This window comes from Phymastichus coffea, unplaced genomic scaffold, assembly GCF_024137745.1.
Source record: "Phymastichus coffea isolate CEN01 unplaced genomic scaffold, Cenicafe_Pcof_1.1 PCOF00074, whole genome shotgun sequence".
In the NCBI taxonomy this organism is placed as follows: domain Eukaryota; kingdom Metazoa; phylum Arthropoda; class Insecta; order Hymenoptera; family Eulophidae; genus Phymastichus; species Phymastichus coffea.
The window spans coordinates 264,317-284,682 of NW_026706885.1; the positions used below are offsets into that span (position 1 = coordinate 264,317).

General features: G+C 40.5%; 1 protein-coding gene across 1 annotated transcript in view; it reads left to right on the forward strand.

Moving 5' to 3' along the window:
- The window catches only part of LOC131668126 (solute carrier organic anion transporter family member 74D), a 41,726-nt gene that overhangs the window by 12,211 nt on the left and 9,149 nt on the right, over nt 1-20,366 (forward strand). Inside the window, exons 2-6 of the mRNA XM_058942014.1 lie at nt 16,622-17,090; nt 17,383-17,765; nt 18,696-18,916; nt 18,985-19,125; nt 20,140-20,262. Of these exons, the coding sequence (XP_058797997.1) occupies nt 16,773-17,090; nt 17,383-17,765; nt 18,696-18,916; nt 18,985-19,125; nt 20,140-20,262 (1,186 nt within the window). The 5' untranslated portion in view covers nt 16,622-16,772. The remainder of the gene's footprint in view (nt 1-16,621; nt 17,091-17,382; nt 17,766-18,695; nt 18,917-18,984; nt 19,126-20,139; nt 20,263-20,366) is intronic.

The following is a 20,366-nucleotide window of genomic DNA, read 5'->3' on the forward strand; positions in this document are numbered from 1 at the left end:
TAAAGAAAAGCTCGAATGTATCCTCGGAAGGCAGCGCATCCGCTAGCTGCTACGCCGCGACGGGAGCAACCAAACGAAAGAGAGCGAGATGTATTACGTGTGTGTGTGTGCGCGCGCAGCGGCAGAGCACGGGCCCGGCCGACGTGACCGAGATGCAGCCAGGCAGCAGCGCTAGCTCGCGCTAAAAGTGGAGCAGCCCGCTCGATTTTTGTACTTTCCTGCTTATCGATCGCCCGAGAACGCGCGACCTCCGTGGGACGATGACCCGGACGACACACGACGCGCGGCCGCCTCCTCGTGCGCGCTTTCGCGCTCGGCATTGCCTTTTATCTATTGCTCTTTCATATGCGCATTGACGGTTGGATTGGACGATCTCATTAACAAGCTCGCGCGTAGCGTTCGGCTGACTTCTTGGAAAGTCTAATGAAATCAGTGCAATGAAAGTACAACCTGGCAAAGTCCGTGAGGTATTTTCGAGAATGCCTTTTTCCTAAATTACGTTTGTTAAATTCGCAGAGAGTTGTCTGTTAGATGTGCGGAAATGAAAATTTTTTCATTCCGCAGGTCGTGTCCACTGAGCGTTAATAACCGTATGATTTCCGAGAGAAAAGAACCGCGGAAAACGCTCATTAAGAAAAGCAAGTATTCGTGTAATCGAAAATATATAAGACGCTGCTTGAAAGGCGAGAGAAGTAAGCAGATAACGTACGTTTCCATTGACAAACCACATTTCTCTGTGTGACTTATAAGTTACGTATGGGTTTTGCGGTTAAAACTTGACCGGGGGAATATGACGTTCGGGTACGCCGGGGATAGACGTTTCGGCACGTCCGGGGTAAGCGAGAACTGAAAATTCTCGGCGGATAAAGGCCAGGGGTTTCGACCAGTCGGATTCGAATCCGCGTCTATTTTCGTTGCTACGAATGCACACAACACGCATACAGCGGGGAGCCATGCGAAAAATGTTAATTCGTGTCGTTGGCCGCGTTTACGTATGCATCGTGCAACGCCCAAAAAGCCGGTTCCTAGACTCGCAACTCTCTCTTTCTTTTTTACTTCTCTCTCTCTCTCTCTCTCTCTCTCTCTCTTTCTCTTCTGGCCGCGAGCTCCTAATTCTACTTGCATGTGCGCGCGTACGCGCACGCACCAAATGCACGTGTTCCTTTTCACCAAAGTGTATTATAAGCTTTTGTTTAGGCGCTGCGCGTACGTCGCCTTGATGTGCAAATCCCTTCTTCTTCTTCTTCTTCACTTTCGTTTTATTTTGCCCAATTGTAGAGAGAGTATTTTGGCCCTTCGCCCTCCCCCCTCTCTCTGTTCTTTTTTCCTTTACCTTTAACGTAGACAATTGTCTTTGCGAATTTTTGTGTAGTAGTCGTTGAACGTTTTTTTCCAATCCGTTTGAATCGATGAATCCATTTTATAATTTATTGTTGTTCCCTTTCGCAAACGGTTTTCCTTTTGTAATAATATTGTAACTCAAACATTAGCTTTTTATTAGTTATTCGGATGACACTATCGTCGTTGGAAATTATCATGCGAAAAAGTCAACATATTGTTGATCAAAATGTACATTAGACAGGGAGAAGGAATAGAGAAGAGCAATGCAGAACGTTGGCAGTTGCGAAGTATAGCTTGGCAGAAGTTGACAAACTTTTCGGGAGTATAAGACAGAGTCACTCGCAGAGCTCGGGGAGGGAGCCAAATAACTTGCCGCAAGGGGTAAACGACATCGGCGCGCGCGAGAGCTGTTGCCCGAGCTCAAGGACAGCCAACTGTATTTTGCAGTCCACGGCGCCTGCGCTCTTTCTCCGCCGCCTTAAACTTTTATTATTTTACTCGGCGACGGCGAGCATTTCCACCAACTCTTAACAGGCTTGCTCTCGTTCCGACTAATTTTTTGTCTCGCCCAAAGATGAAGAATGTTACGATATGCGCCAAACTTGCTGCGCTTACGAGCTTGTTTAAAGAATCTATCGGCTTATTACGAATGCTCAGGACTTTTCTTGACGATCGGACAAGTATTTTTACGAGTCGTTTCTACGACTTATTGTACAATAGACGCGTCGACTTGCAACGTCGTCACTGCTTTAGTTGCTGTTGAAAAGATTTTCTCGACGAGATACGAAAATGAAAGTAATATCACAAGTCTGATGAGTATAGTAACAAGCTCTAGCATAAATAGCCTAGATTTGTACTGTGTTTCCTTCGTTGAATAATAATGACCCACATGTACGCAGATTAAGTGTGCGCAACTCTTGCCTAAAACCAGAACTTCACTTCCTACATTTTCGTCACTAAGCTGAAGTAATATCTTGCGAAATAGATTAATAGAGGGAAAAATTATTGTTTTATATCTCTATCTAGGTATTCATATATGAAATTTTATTCGAGCACGAAAACTCTTCCATTACAAGAAAAACCAAATGTCCAATTTCTAGAAATAGGTATCGAAAAACAAAGATTGTTACTATTCAGAAGTATGTTTTTCACGTTTTCAAGCCTCGCCCTTCAATTCTATTTTTAACTTCAAGAGAGAGAGAGAGAGAGAGAGAGAGAGAGAGAGAAAGTTGATTGGCGCGTATTTCTTTTTGAAGCTTTCTTTAGATTAAAAAAAAACATTTACTTTCCTTAGAAATTAGACATCAGTCAATTTACGCCAAAATAAGATAAAACTGATTAAACGCGTTATTTTCGTTTATCGGCATTCATATTCAGAAAAAAAAGAAACTTGACGTATCCCGTGCTAAACTATTTCTCGCGTAGATAGAACGTTACCTTTTATGTATCTATGCGAAAGTGGAACAGGACTTTCATTTGGTAAACGAAAGCATTGCGAAACGGCAGCTCTAACTGTGAATTGCCAAATTACCTAATGGCGACACGAAGGATCCCGCTGAACAATAAAAAATGTGAAAGCGCCTGACTATGCCTGACTCGTACTACTCACTCATTAATAAACAACCTTCACCCGTATCCAAGAAGTTTTTGCGCTTTTCAAAGAATGCCATGCGCAATGACTTTTGCCGCGTCTCATCTCCTTCTTTACCGCGGAGGCAGCAAAGTGGGTCATGTGTGATACGCTCGCACGCTGAATACCGGATACAACGCGCGGGGATATTTTCGCCTTGCTGCCGCGCGAGCACACGTGTTTGCTATGTTGTTATATAGCACCAGGACAATGCTGCGCGGACGAACGGATTTCGCAAGCTCGCACGCGCCGCGCTCGTAAATAAGGGACGACGCGCGCAAGCTTTTACACTACTGCTCCCGAGAATCCTTCTTTTTTTAGAGTTCACCGAGATATTTATGGGTTCTTGCGTGCAAGCAGATTGATCGTATTATCTTTCTCTTTCGAAGACGGAGTGCGCACTGTTGGAAGGAAATAAACCTGGATTTTTTTTTTCGCATCGAAAGACTTTTCCAGCATAATAGACCATTACTCAGGCAAGAACCGCTGTGATAAAAAGAAGAATAGTAAAGGTTACCTTTCCAGCCTTTCAATCATCATCCGAAGAAAATCGTAGATACACAGACACTAAAGACGGTTCTACGGATTTTTTTTCCTTTTTTTGACGTCACTATAAGCAAACATTTGCCCAGTCGATTCTCATACATTTGCCATAGCGTTTGCTCTCTTCCTTCACCTCTCTCTCCCTATCTCTCTCTCTCTCTCTCTCTCTCTCTCTCTCTCTCGCGAAATCGCACGAGTTCCTTAACCTCTTCTATCTTCTGGAAATAAAAATAGACGTGCACCTGCTGCGGAATTTTATCCATTTTCCACCGTCGTTATTTTAATTATTCCTACTGAATTTTTCACAAGCAGTCATTCAGCATTCTTCGACTTTATCATCGGTTATAAATATCCTCGGACAGGATTTTTTACTTTAACGGTCTTGCTAATCGTATAAATATATGTGGTTGAAACATTCATCATTCAAACAAACGCAAGTTAGTTCAAAGCACCGTGTGTATGCGCAGACGTCAACGAGATCGCAGCAGCTCATTAATATTGAAAAGAACAATGTCGCCAATCAGCATTCGAACGCAAAACTATAACATGCGAGATATGTATGGAATTGGCAGTAGAGATATCATGATTAAACTATACGGAGGGTAGACGGATGACACGACGTGTGTGAGAAAGAGAGACAGAGAGAGAGAGAGAGAGAGAGAGAGAGAGAGAGAGAGAGAGAGAGAGAGAGAGAGAGAGAGAGAGAGAGAGAGAGAGAGAGAGGAACGGGGTCAGTAGTAAGCCGCGCTCGCCCGCGAGAATAATGGATCAATTTGCAATGAGGTCTTCCGATTAGTGTGTATGTGTGTTCAACGTTATTATTGTACGTTGTGGAACTATACGCGAGTATGTATGTGCTCCAAGTCCTTGAGTTGCATTTTGCGCGCCCTGATATTTCAGGCTGCTCGTAGATATTGCTCTTAATTAACAAATGCGTGCGGCAATCTTATGCATGGTGATTCTTAGGAAGAGCGAGTTTAGATAAAGCATAGAGAGACAAGTTAATGGACTTGAATGAAAATTGAAAGTTAAGCTCTTGAATTAAGTATATGGCGTTTGACGCACTTGTAGTTTGACACGTCTTTGTTATTTGAAAATAAAACCAATATTAAGATTTTTTTTGTGTATATCATATTGCATGCTTTTTTTATTTAAAACGCAATATCCAAATAATATAAATAAGGAAAAAGTGCACTTTTCTGAGATCTAGGTTAAAAAAATGTTTGTTCTTCGTTTGAACTTATGACCTGTCTTCCTCTTATTTAAAATATACTGCGGCAAGAAATACCAATGAATATTAGGAAAATCCGCTGAACTATCTATTTCAGCATTTTCACATTATTGCGCATTAACTGAAAAATTTCTAAAATAACAACTAACTTTTTCATTTATAGCTTGAACTTACATTTACTTAAACCAATTTTGAAAAGTGATCTACTACGAATATCTGCTATGTATGTCACTTTTCAATATACCGTACAATATATTCGTACAAACACCATTTCTACAAGAATTGGTTTTCTGGTTTTCTGCACAAATCACGAATTTTTCAATTTTATTTATTTCATATAAAGCTTTTTTTTATTTGAACAGAAAACAAAATAGTATTTATTATTTTATAGTAAAAAGAAGATACTGTTATACAAGTACACTCTGTATAGAAAATTCGATTATAATATAATGGACCTAATGTATTTTAAATAAAATGTTTCTGCAGGAATTAATAAAGAATATTTGAAAGAATTATATGCTTAAGATTCTACCCATTATTAAAAAATGATCAAACGTATGATCATATCGCGTAGTATATTTTGTGCCAAATTATTGTTTGTTAATTTTTCGGCAAGAATGTATAATATCAGATAATATTTCATTTTTTAAGAAAATAGTATTTCATTTTTCAGTTTAATTAGAAAAGCATTATGTTAAATAAATAAAATTTTTAAATTAGTGTAAAATCAAATCGGTACCTATACGAAATGAACCCTACCCATTAATGAATAACGTTCACGAGAATTTGCTGTCTCTATATATCTAAAATAAGAAGAGGAAAACTAATCCGGAAGCTAGCGAAACCTTAGAATAGGGCATTTTTTATGGATTTCATTGTATACACTTAAATGCTGTCAGAACGCAGACATTAAAAGTCATCTTGGAGTCTCATTCGAGCGTCTAGCGCGTATCATGTATGATTTAATTGACCCCGACTATATATATATATATATATATATATATATATATATATATATATATATATATATATATATATATATATATAATATTGACACGGCAATATATAGGGTGTACGTGTGTGTCGAGCCTCATAACCTTGAATTCCGTGCGAATATCGTGTTGTTTTTCTTTCGACAGTCGAAAGAAGAAACAGCGAGAGAAGCAAGAGAGAGAGAAACGACTGCTTGAATCGATTTGATTCGAGCTTGGCAATCTTAATTATTACGTTGACACACGCCGAAGTGAAGTAATCGATGCTATTAGACGGTATATCGTCTTTTCGGATGCTTATTTTTAGATTTCTCAGCCGAGATTGTTATTTCATTCTTCTTCGACAAAACTGTGTTTCAGGAAAAGCACTTCTGATGATCGTTCAATGATCAATCTATAAAAATAATACCATAAATATTGATTAAATATCCAACTATGAGAATCGATCTCTAAACTCAAACTTCATTTATCGAGCGATAGCAACGAGCAACTGGCGACATTGACATAAGGCGAGTAAAATTGACAGTCGTAGGTAAAGTTGAAAACTCACGTCAGGTAGCCTATCCATCAAGATTCAAATAGTTACAATCCGATCGTCGTCATCCTCTCCTCTCATTTAATTAGATTACATTCGATATTCCTACGGCAGAGTTGAAATTCATTGATAGCGAGTTGGGAAGTGCGAATAAATTTTCAAAGAGCAACAACGATGTTTCCGTTACAAAGTAAACAAAATCGAATTAATCGCATTTCCACGTGCGTCAGGTAAACGCCAGAAAGCAAATGTATCTCTCGCTCCTGCGCTTCGCGAGGCTGAGTCTATTTTTCGTTATACTCTTTGGCAAACAATAGCAGCGATCTCCGTAAGAGAGAAAAGTCGTTGGCTGCAAGGTAGCTTCTCTCACGTGGAAAATTGAGCACAGGCTGGCATCGCAAGCGCGAGGGGCGCGCGCTTGCGCGCGAGATGTCGAGCTGAGTCGTTGAACTAGGTCAGGTCTCAATGAACGCGCGCGAACCACGTGAGCCTTACGGAGAGCATTTTTCCTGGCAGACATCCCAGCAGAAGCCCCCGCTCCCTCGAACAAATTGATTTTTCAGTGCACGTGTCTCTGAATATTATTTGCACGTTGAAGTTTGCATTGAGGGGGGGGGGGGGGGCTTAAAGCTTTGCTTTTATTTTGGATCGATGTTATTTAATAAATTAGGTTTGACTAGCGATTAACGGAATGGTATATTTGTAGGAAAAATCACTGAAATTGAAGGAAGGGGAATGCACATCATAATGGGGTTACTATTATTTTCTTCTTGTAAAAGATTCATTGAAGGAATATCCCACATCGATCGTGGACGCCTTATCTTTCATCAGATTAAACAGTTCACTTACAACAAAATTAAAATTCCAACGAGCGCACGCACGCATACACACACAACACAAGTCGTCGGCTCTCAAGCATCTGTTAGCCGCGCCAATCAAGGGGCACTTTCGGGCCTAGTGTGTACAGCCTCGGAAGCGAGGCAAAAGAACTTGCTCGTTCGAGGCGGCATCCGGTGTTGAGTGCATCCCTCGACTGCAGCAGCCTACTCCTTATCGCTTTAACTCTTGCTCTCTCTCCCCCCTACTTCCTCTTATCGGCTGCTAGCTGGCTGCTCCCTTTTGCCGGGCTCTTTCCTTTTTTTCTTTTTGCAACCTTCCGCTGGCTGGCTTCGTGTGTACGCAAGTCTACTGCTGCTTCTGAGCGAGTCTGAGAACGTGGGAAATATATATTAGCGCAAAGTAAGAAAGATGGAGCGCTATTTTTCTTGTTGTAAGCTGTTGGAGCTTATTGTTAAATGTTATTATCTTTTGTTTATAAAAAAAGGAATTTATTTCCATTTTTTTTTTATTACATCTTGATTTCAAAATATCTTTCTGCGTGGTAGTCCTCCCTCTTTTTTCCATAAGAAACCGTATTAATATTTTCTATACACGGCAATCACGAACTTGAAATAAACAATGAAAGTAATTGAAGCGCCGCTTGGCGGCCGCCGCGGTACATTGCATAATTAGCCGATAGTGTCGCAGCTATACTTCATACTTTCGTTATACTTTTTGGCAATTTGCTTCAATTTCAATATGTGGGACGGTTTACATGCATTAATCAGGAAATCAAAATGCGTGGAACACATCCTTGTGACCTGTAGAAAAATTTTGGAAGAAATGTTATGTTTGAAGCCAATAAAAGCGTGCTACTACGATGAATTTTTCGACTGTCACAGAGTTACTGACATTGCATGTAAAATATTAATCAAATTTATTTCAAATGTACTCAATGGAGAAAATAAAAAAAATAATTATTTCGTAAATTTGGCAACATCGTGATAAGCTACATAATGTACACTCTTGAAAACGTGAGAAAAAAGACGGGAAACTCGAACACATGTAGCCGGTTGTAAAAGGGACCGAGGGTTCGTGAGACACACATGTGTGCTGCAAGGCAATTTAATTAGGGAAAATTCAGAGACGAGACGAGTGAGTGTGACGACAAACCTTTCGGGACACTGGGGTCCGTTGTCGACAAAATCGCGTTGCGACTCGCATGATGCCATAAACGTACGCCTCTCGTTTCCCCGCCGCAGGTTTCCCACTGATGCCCGTTTGTTTTAGGGTATATTCGGAACTTAGACAAGGCAGCCGTTCTCGAGGGTTAGAGAACCGTTTCTACGTAAACGGATTGTTGTATGTTTTAGTTGTCAAGCGTGTACATTAGGATTGCGAAAATGTCTGGAAATAGGATAAAACGACGAGCTACTTGCTTAGATTCGGGATATATCAGTTATACCTCTCTTGCAGCTTGAGGCTTGACCCATAGACGCGGACGAGCGCATTGCGTTTTGAAAATTGAGCGCTAGTGGAGAAAAAGGGAGGGGACCGCCGAAAGGCTCAGACGATATCGAGAGAAATTTTCGGCAATCAGTTCTGTTTCAGTTAACGCGGTATTGAGTTAAGCACGCGTCGTTATTTTATAAAGTTCGACCTTTGTTTCACACGCTGCGAGATTGTACGAGTTGATGTAAAACATATATTCGATTTAATACTTTAATTCTGTGACAAGCTTGTCATTTTATTGAACATCACTCTTTTCAACAATTTTATTTCTAGCTTCGAAATTGAATGAAATATCGTTAAAAATCACTTATAAAATATTGTTATTAGAAAACAATCGAAACATCGTATAATAAAGATGAAGTAATAAAAACTGAAAGTACAAGTACACAGTGGTACTATCGGCTAAAGTCATGCAGCGTGTCGAGCCGTCTCAATTACTTTTATTGTTTATTATGAGCCCATAATTGTCACATACCTATCAAACATGTTGATACGGTTTTTTTGGATGGAGAAAATGTCAAGGATTACGATAGATGAACCATTTTTTAAATTAACATGTGACTCGATCAAAAAAACTTATTTTTTATAAATAAAAATTAATGACTTGTGAAGAGTAAAAATTGTTTAAAAAACATTTTAAAAGTAGATATTATTATGCTTATTTAAAAAAAAATTGTTATGAAATAGTTTAGTGGTCACTGAAATACGAAGTTTCAAAAACATTTCATTAGATTTTTTAATTGCTGATAGTTTCTTTAACAATTAATATTTTGACCTAAAAATTTTTTGGAAGGTTCTCCTTCATATAAACAATGATTGTACCAAGTTTTAATGAAATTGATTACCTACAGATCTGGAGATGTTTAAGGTGAGAATGGGCTTATGTCAGTTTCGTGGAGTTCAAAAAAAATTCTAAGCCGAATCATTCATTTAACAATGCTGATTATGCCAATATGTTTGTAACATTGCAAATTAGATTGGACGCAGATTTATCAGAAATGTCAAAAAGCTGTTCAATATAATTTGCAATAATACGAAGTGGTTACATTGGCCCACTTTACGTTCATGTCATCCTTTTTTAATAAAAAAAGTCGTGATATGATCCAGATAAGATCACATGAGCTTGTGATAAAGAAAAATACTATTCAAAGCAGAGAATAACACATAATCAATCAGAAATAGATCGTTAACTCGAGCTACTCGTTAAACTAGAAAAATGCATTTGTCTGAAATAAAACTATGTAATAGAAAAAAGCAAAGTTGAATTTTTCCTTTGGCACGCACGCACACACTCACGTGCGCCTCAGCTCCGTAGTTATCGCGTCATGTTATTATTCAGTGGAGAAAAATATGTACGTATATATTTTTAATTCATTTATCACGCGCAATGTATCTTTCTCTCTGTCTCCCGTTCTCAGCGTGAAAAGCGTGTCAACGATAATGTTCGTACAGGAGCGATGGTTCACTGCGATTCTTTCTTTCCATTCTTCGTTGCTTGCTTTTTTATTTAACGGCGAAGAAAACGCTGATCGGCAGGGACATCCGTGGCGTTTTCATTGATGAAGTGCATCTTCGACGCTCTAGTTGTAGACGTCTCGGGTTCGACGCTGAGAAAGTTTTTCCTTTCACTTTTGCAATCTTCTTACCATTTACGTGCGTAAATTTTGAGTTAAATTGTGTTGCAAGCCATTAGCATGAGTTAAAGGTCGTCCATCTACGCACTAGTTGGAGTTTCTTAATACGGCAATTCCCAAACCATACTCGCCTGTTATATGCAAATTGCATGGCGAGCTTTCTTCGGGAAAACAGGGAAAAGAAGGCACATTTAATTTACAGATGCATTTCAAGGAAAATTATCTGCAGTGTTGTGTTTATCTATTAATAACATGCAAATTATTGGAATAAATTGTGCAATTCCAATAAGGAAAACGCACTGACGTGTCGAGTGGAATGCGATTTACAAAGTATTAACTTTATGGACTCGTTTGAGTTTGTTCACCTCAAATTAATCTCTCTCAAACGCTGTTTGTTTTTTTTGCTCTATAATTTCTTGCGCTTCGATTAGAAAAAGGAATACGCGTTGGACATTTACATGTGTGTTCTGGTCACTTGTTTGATGATAAAAATGTGTTTCGCGACGTGTACAGTTTTTTTGTCAGAGGAAAATAAAAATTTTTAAATGAAAAAATGTAACGAGCATGTGTTAAAGTTTTATAGAAAAAGCGCGATCACATATCTACCCACAATCTCCGTACCGAACAGTACAACCATTTCAAAATGGTATAACCGTTGACAAAAATGTCTATTCCGGATAGGCGATCCCTCAAACTCAGCAGCAGCAGCAGCAGCAGCAGCAGCAGCAGCAGCAGCAGCAGCAGCAGTATATTGGGTGAATCAGCTCGTCCATCGTATAAAAAGGGGAGGTACAGCAACAGCAGCAGCAGCAGCAGCCCCACGCGAAGTAGAGCGTTGACCTAGAGAGCGAGAGAGCTACAGGGGTAGCTGACCTAGATAACCGCGATTGCTGTGCTGCTGCAGTGCGACCGTAGGAAAATTGATTTTGGCCCTTTACATTTATTGTATTATTGTATTTTATTAAATATTCCACACGTGCGTGAGCTATCGATCAGCATCTGTATGACCAACGCCGCATCTCCCGAGGTCATCTGGGCGCACGTGCCCAAGGCGAAGGCTCCCTCTTCAATTCTCACTTTTTATCGTAGACGGCTCTTCTCTCTCCGCGAGTATTTGTTGCTGATGACAGCTTTGCGAGATTGTTATTTGTTTTGCTTGCGGCTGTATCGTCGATAATTGATGTTCCCTTGCTGCTTCCGGATTAGTGTTCGCGTGTATTTTTTTTAGTTTTATTGCTGCTTTTAATAAATATTGTTTATCACCGTTCAATGTATATAAAATTCCATATCATCCCGTGTGAAATTTTTCATGACTTGACGAATAATAGAAAATAATAGAAACCACTTTGAAACGTGATCTCGTACGAATGCAAACGTTAGCGCAGTAAAACGTTTAATTTAAAAAAAAGTAGAACAGCACTAAAACTTGTTTCGCAGACAGATCATTATGCCCAATTGGAAAAGATTCTGAACACAGCGACCTTCAATTTCCCGTGCCTTCGAACAAAGTGCACAAGTAGCGTGGTTCGAGCACTATTGCACCATTTCTGAAATAACAGTAGACAACGACAGAGCGCGCAAAAGCGATTCAACTTTCTCAAGCGTGTTGCTCGCTTGCATCACACGCATAAACGCGCCTACATCGAGTCAATTACAAGCCATTTGTTAAGGTTACCAACGCGATGTAATTGAGCCACGCATTGAGCGACGACCAGACGGAAAGAAAAGCAACAATCAAGGGGAGGACCGCGTGGGCTTATTGTACATTATTTTGCAAACAACCACATTGACGAAATTCGCGTTGGTCAATCGAGATTATTTGCATTTTAATAAACGAACGAAGACGAAGCAGAGAGGGGGCAGATACTGATAAACAATAAAATGCGCGCAGCTGCTTGGATGCATGATTACAAGGTTCCCGCCGAAAAGAAGATAAAGCTATTGCCATATACCGGCAGGCTGATATGTATCGAACGCCAATTTTTTAGTGGGCGTATCGCAACCCTACAACGCCTGTGTATTATTAGTCTGCAGTATTCGGTTTCCCGTGTGCTGGTTTGCTGCGATGGTTAACTACTTTTACTGTGCACCTTGCATACACAAAAAACAGAACTTCGCTATGTCTTTTTATTTAAAACTTATATGCTGTGGTAAAATTTAGTACTCCGTGAATTCGATTATGTCTATCGTATTGAATATAATTGAAGACATGCGAAAATTACTCAATCGAATCTATAGCGAAGAGTTTGCGCGATTGACAATGTGAATTCTTTGAGCACAAGATGAATGCCCAAACGAATGCAGTAGATCGCAAATCATTTTCAATGATCAGCGTCTCTGGAAAAAAGAAAGAAACAGAGACGAAGCGTGTGTGGCTGCGAGCGAGACATGACCAGCGCAACTCGTGTGTGAAACGCGTTTGCGGGGTCGATTCGTGATTCTTTAATGAGGCAAATTGAAAAGAGGAGTAACGAGGCCGTATTGATCGCGCGACCGAGCAGTCGCGAGTTGACTGACTCTTGGCTGCTACTGCTGCTGCGGGGCGATGACTGCGAACGCGCGGATTTCGCGCGGATCGCTCAACATGCCAATCGCGCTTCTTTCTTTTCGTACACGTCGATGCTTTTACGATGCTTTCTTCATTCAATTAGTTGCTGGCCTCTTTGTGTTTGGCTCATTCCACGTTGTTTAGGTTGGATCTCGCGCTCGCGATGTTTCTTCCTTATACAAAGTATGCGACTGTGACAATGCTTTTCAAAACTGCACAATGATTAAGAATTGGTAGAAGCGAACGTTCCTTTTAGCGAGACAAAATATCTCTACTCCGAGAAGAAAAAACAAACGCGTACGCAGCTATATTTATAGACATTGCGATTGACTTGCAACTATGAATTTCCAATTCAACGTTTAATTATTCCGAATGTAGTTTTGCGTTGCAACGCTTTGCGATGGGAAACTGCAATTAGAACGTGGAATTGAAAAGAAAGTGCGCGGTATGCGGAATAACCGAGTGTAATATCGATTATTATGGAACATGCGCAGCAGCCGACAATCTGTAAAACAATGGCATTGCAAATTTCTAAACGTCATCCTTCGATAAGTGAGTATAATGGGAGCTTGCGCACTGCCGCGGAATTGGGGCGTAGCGATCGATCGACCTCATTCCCCGGCTGCTACCCCCTGCAGTGCAAGCGCAACCACCAAGCGACTTCTACCCTTCCCCCATCGGCGAAACTATGATTTGCGAAATCATACTTCAATTTCATAATAAAAAGTCAATTATATTTCATAATAAGAACGGAATTGCATTTTTAACGTCGATAATCGGGAACTACCGATAATTATCTCTAATCAATTTTATTGCAAAAGTTATCTGCAAGATAAAATATACCTTTTGTCTCACATTATACATTAACCGTAAGCAGCGTGTCGGTAGCAATGATACAAACTCGTTTAACAAATGACAACTGAAAGCTACAAGTTGATCAATCAATTCATTATCGCGGGAAATATAAAATAACAATGGAGAAAGACCTATTTTATTATTGACAGTACATGCTCTGCTCAATTAAAATGCATACATCAATAGGAAATGCTGATATGTGCTTTATTAACTTTTGATTGTTTAATCTTAGCTTCAATCTTTTGATAATCAATTACTCACTGGCAACACGCGTTGCAACAAGTTTTCATGACGCTAGTTGGCAGCGTCGAATTCAGTTCTATAACTGCATTATGATTTCAAAGTGTTTCAGTTTTCAATTTTTCCGTGGGTAATGATTACATTATATAAAACTACTAGTATCTACCATCAACTCAAAGTATTTAGCAAACATATGGAATCGTCGATGGGTGCAGTCGGTGATTTATCTTTGATCAGCAAAAGACTGAACGCCATCGAAAAGTTGTTGATGTATGACTCCATTATAATATTTGTAATGATTGGGCACTCGCTAAAACAATTTGTATAAGATTTCTCATACAGTTTTTATTCAATCGATGGTTTGTCTTTACTTTAAAAATTCTAATCTTTATAGTTTATTTCGTATAATCAAATTAAACTTGTAAAATTATTAATAGTAAACACGCAAAGCAATATTTAGAAAATTGCTTAAATCGAATCAATATGTTAGATTTTGAATATAGGTGGCCATCATAAAAAAGTTCCAAAAACGTCATAAGTGAAATTTGAAAGCATTGAAAATTCAAAAATCTAATAATCCTGAAAGGAAGATTATGAATCTGATAGCGAAAAAAGATTAAAATGAAAATAAAAGTAATTTGGTGGATCCATATTTAAATTTGAATAGAAAATGATTGTGACGAAGTATTTTTTTGAGAATATATTTTGAGAGTTGTGTTGCAAATAGTTCGATAAAAGTTCGATCTCTAAAAACGTGCAATGTAAACGAACATTCAATCACAGTTTCAATCAGACGTCAAAGTACAACACTACTATGTACGATTGATAAAACATTTTTATCCAAATCATTCGATATATTCAATCAACAGAGTTCGATTTAATTTTGCGATTGGAATTTCAACACTAACAATCGACGTTTCTGTCAAACGATAAATGAACTCAAGATACAAGCTACTAGTCGGGATCACAATAGAATACCCACAGAGCCGATTAATATAATTTGAGAGCGCGCCAAAGCAAAAGTTTTCGCGAGTTTATGTAACAAATCGATCAATTCTGCACGGTAAATTGAGTTTATCGTAGCGACGGTGGCGGGCAGTTGGCATTGAGTCGACCACGTGTGCATTCGCGAGTAGGACAGTGAAAGGCGACCTAGACCAATAGCCATGTTGAACTCTGAGCCCGCATCTACACCGCCGCTGCCGTCTTTCTTTCTCTCTCGCTTCTTTCTCGCAGTCCATCGAAAGTGACAACAGGCATTATGCGAATTTTGATGCTTAGCAATCGAGGGGTTTTCTAATACGCTTCAAATTCATTCGACTCTACTGGTATCTTCACATGGTTTTCTGCTTATCGTTATAGTTGTGCAAACGTAGTTGGAAATATAACGTAAATCATTTGTAAATGGTTCTTCAATTATTGCCAATTTTTACGCAGATCTGCATGAAGTGAAATGTCCTTGTCGGCTTATTCAAAATTCTGTGCAATCGCGTAAAAACAAATTATTTCAACAATATCGCGAAAGCACGCATGGAAAAACTGCGAATAGATAGAAAATCTATAATTTATAACTCGTTAATTTATAACTCGTCGGTAAAAGCGAGGGGGGAGGGACGGGGAAATGGCGCTCGAAAGAGATATAAAGTTTTTGCGCGAGAGAGCTCAGGTTAAAATACAAGTCGCAACTAAACGGTGCAGCGATCGGCAATGAAAACCACATTCTCCGACGAGCGTTTGACTTAGAGCAAGATACATAACGGCTCGCGAGCGAGAAGGAAAGTCGAGCGCCACGCGCTCGCGATGAAAGTGAAAAGAGTCCGCGTCTGCTGGCCGCGCGACACGCGCTAGAGGATTCGCTTTCCTACCTACTTATATTCGCTTTCTTTTGTTTCTCTCTCTCTCTCTCTCTCTCTCTCTCTCTCTTTCTCTCCGTCTCTCTCTCTCTACCTCTCTCTCTCTTTCTCTGTTTGCAAAACACTCGTATCCTATTTTTTCTTTCAAGTCTGTTTGCTCTTTGCACGCGATTGATCAATTTAGCGAGATTGAATCCTGTAACTTTTATCAACGGTCCATGCCTTGTAACCGTTCGTTTCAATAGGTCTATAAATTAAATCACATTTATATTTTATTTTACCGTACGACGGAATGAAAACAGTTCTTATCTCGAGTCTGTTCTCTATTGATTTTGCAATAATCGATTTATAGGAAGACTATTAAAAGCTTCTGTATTCTTGTAGTGCGCTTGATTAATTTGCGAAGTAATAAACAAATCTTGACTTTTGATAGAAATGTTTATGGACGAAAAGCTTCACTTGTCATTCGCGCAACTAGAAATAAATGCAGCGATTTTTTGCCCTTAATAATTGAATGAATAATGCACAAGACCATGACTTCTTATATTCTGAGTGAAATCGTAAATAATTAAATGCCAACAGTATTTTTATAATACATAGTTAGTTTAGTTTTATTCTGGATGAAACGGAGAAATTCATAACATTAGTGTACCCACATGTCTAGCTAAAATAGACAGCGGCACAAACACTCGGATAGTTAGCTGGTGTACTGCATGTAAACGAGTTACTTTGGTCAAGCTAATTATTTTTGCCTTTATCATTGCAATCACGTTGATCGCACGAGACTGAAAATAAATCAAAATTGTCTGCATTCGAATCGTTACTACAATTATAAAACAAAGTGCATTTGCTTTTTACGTACTAATACAAATGCTATTTCTGTTGCAGACTGAATTAGCGTTGGAAGCCACAACGCAGTGAGAGAAAGAGAGAGAGAGATAGAGAGAGAGAGAGAGAGAGAGAGAGAGAGAGAGAGAGAGAGAGAGAGAGAGAGAGAAAGAGCGAAAGCGAAAACCCACATCGTGTGCTGAGCAAGAAAATGGCAGGCGAAAATCAGCTGAAGGTGTCGAATGGCACGGTAACGATAATCCCAGCGAATGGTAAATTGACGAACGGCAATGGAGTACACAAAGAGCCAGCAACAACGCAGCCGCGTAACAACAATGGTGTCTCGACAAACGGCAACGGCAAGGAACTTGACGTTGCCGAGAACGGCAAACTCGTCGTCGCTGGCGACGACAAATCCGATCTCGACGACGACGATGAGACTAGTTGCGGCTGGGGTCCCATCAGACCCAAATGGCTGCAGAAATTCGCTACCAAGCAAATGTTCCTCTTTACGTTTTGCCTCACTTGGGTAAGTATCGACTTTGTTCACAGCATATTCGCATTTTGAATTCGGATTTTCCATGATCTGCATATGATGAAATTCTATCGAAATATTATTAGAATAGAGCTTCCATGCAGTCAATTGAGTTTCGCTGCCACATTGGGGCATATCGAATTTCAATAATTACTCAAAATTTGATTAGATATATTTGAACGTTTACTTCCAAAAATTATCAATCCAATGAATTAGGAGCAAATGAGAATAGATGTCATAAATTATGCACCACAATAAACTGTACGTTGCATGTATGTTAAAACAGGTGCTTCAGGGCATGTACTTTACGTACTTCGTGTCGGTGATAACGACGATCGAGAAGCTCTTCCAGATCCAGTCGAAAACCACAGGCATGATAATGTCAGCGACGGAGATCGGCCAGATAAGCTCGTCCCTTCTACTGACTTACTTCGGAGGCCAAGGCCACAGGCCCAAGTGGATAGCCTGGGGCATGATATTATTCGCGGCGAGTGCCTTCACCTGCTCGTTGCCTCACTTTATCTACGGCGAACTGCTTATCAAGCAAAACGAGCTCCTCTTCAACGGTGGGACCACCAATTCCGTGCTCAATGGCACCAGCGTCAGCAGTCCCGTGCCCGCCAATCTTTGCACCTTCCTCGAAAAGCCTGATAATCTTTCACTCAGCGAGTTAGTTGCATTACTTTTACTAGCTTCTTTCCCACCTTCCACCTCACGCTAGCTCTAATGGTACATGACATTTGGCCTCGTGCAATGCGGATGAAGACTGCCTGTCATTGTGCCATGGACTGATCATAAAAGCAATTCTGAGAAATCAATTGAATTTGGATGCAGTTAGTAATCTTCGAATGTGACTCGATTTAATATTCATTAGGTTGGAAAGTTAGCAGTAAATAACAGTTACGACATTAGATTTGTAATTGACAAACGCAACTAATCTCGATGAAATCGATGATGCTATGCTTGCAAGCAAACCTTTCCGTTGCCCAACAAAATGTCAAAAAATCTGAGTGTCCGAAGTGCCACGACAAGCGCGCCGTGCGCGTACGAGCAAATTAGATTCACAAGTAGTCACGCGGTGAAATCGTTTTTGCGGCAAATCTAACGCCGATGTGAGTAGAGGTCAGGTGACCAGTGAAAAAACTCGAAGCTGAACGAAATCCACAAGCTTCATTGGGGCCAAGATCAAAGTGATTTCTGCGGAGTTCGATCGTTCCGCGGTAATTTCACGGTCGTTACGCTAGACGAAACAAGTGTTTTCACGCGCGCGCGCGCGGCAAGAACACAATGACAACAAGCGCGTGTTACGCCGTTAGCGATCTATCTATCTGTCTATCTAGCCGACGTCGTAACTGACGACTTTCTCATTGTTTTTGAAAGTGAAAATACGTGAAAGTCGCGCTCCGTACGTTTCGTTTCTAATTAACGAATTCTTCCGATATACATCGTAAAAATGTTTCTGTTTACAATGCATCACATGAGCTGTTCTTTTCTTTGCTGAGTATGTCGGTAATCTTTAAATTGAGGATTTGGTTTTGTCATGCAAACAGTGTTTTTTTTTTCAGAACATACTTCTAACAAACTGATTGAAATTTGTAGCTCGAGCTTGGCAACGCGAATCCATCGCACCGACACCGCAGAGTACTGCGAGGGTGAATTCATCACCGAGCAGCAGACTCAAAGTAAAATCGTAACGTACGTCCTGATCACGTTCTTTTTCTCTCTCCTCGGCGTCGGTATGGGTCAGACAGCCGTGTACACCCTCGGTATACCCTACATCGACGACAACGTGGCCAGTCGCGAGAGTCCCCTTTATTTTGGTAAGTCTTGGCGTGTCTAGCAACAACGTCAACGTGTACATCTAACGAACGATCAATATTTTCTCTAGCGATCACGATAGGTGTTCGGATTATTGGCCCAGCTATGGGTTTCATGCTTGGGTCTCTGTGTACCATGATTTACGCTGATTTGTCGCAAGACCCCCCGATTACTCCCTCGGATCCGAGGTGGGTTGGTGCTTGGTGGCTTGGTAAGTCATTATAACTTCATTGAGTTTTGTCGATTGCACGTACGAGCAACATCGCACACGCTGCTTAGAAAATGAAATTAAAGTTAAGTGATGTTTCTCAGAAATAACTTGCAATCTGAGTGGAATCTGAATGTTGATTCAAGTTTATTACCCCAGTAGTGGTGTATACTTGAACGCGAAAGGAAGAAAACGAAATTTCGCGTCTTTTTCTCTCGCATAATGACGGCGTTATGGCTGCGCAAGCTTCTCCTCGCTGTCTGTCTGCGCCGAGAACTAGACGATTTTATCTTTATTATGATAACGACTGCTCCTCGTAACGCTAATGATTTTAGTGAACCGAGGCCGCTCGAATATCGTCTTTCGCGTCTTCTTTCTTCCTCGTTACGAGAGATTTATTTAAAATAAGCTTCGGAACAGTTCTGCTTGGCTCATTTTTTGGAGCAGCAGTACAACTCGCGTTTGATCAAACGAAATTCTACGGCTTATTGTTTATTTTACCAATCGCGTGTTATTCGTTCGAAGCAGACATTACATTCGCTCAGAATCGCAGATCATTACGCGAACTGGTAGCATATAAGCAGTACGATATATCACGCGCGTGTGAGCTAGCCATAATAAAAGCGCATTGTTACCTCACATTAAGCGGAGATTATAAAATCGTAAAGTGCCGAATTTCACGAATAAAAAATCGGACGCATCCGCCGCGAACGCGAATTCTCAGAAGGCAGCGCTGCATCGCGGATCACAGCGGAACGGCTGGAATTCGGGCCAGTTATTTATACGAAAGCTGCAAGCTGACCTTAAAATTATAGCCGGGCGCTGGTTCGCAGACGGACGGCTACTTGCATGGCGTTATATTCATCCGCGCGCCGTTTAATCGCGACTCGAGGCTCGACGAGCGAGCGAAAATGAAAGTGCCAACCCGCGCGACCAAAGCGTCGGCGTTGTAATCGAATGACGATCGGCTGCGGACAATATCCACGTAACGATGTCGCTTTTCTCTCTTGTTCCCAGGTTTGGTACTGATATCGTCGATGCTCCTGTTAGTCAGCGTTGGCATGTTTGCCTTTCCCACGCGATTGCCCAAAAGTAAAATCCCGCCCAAGAAGGCCAACACGAAGAAACCAAAACTTAGAGGTGAGTCGAGCGTCGAGCGCTTTCCACGATATACCTGCGTGCCTGTCTCGTCGCCATCGATAATAATCCATCGTCGGCCAACGCCGCACGCCAATATCCATTAG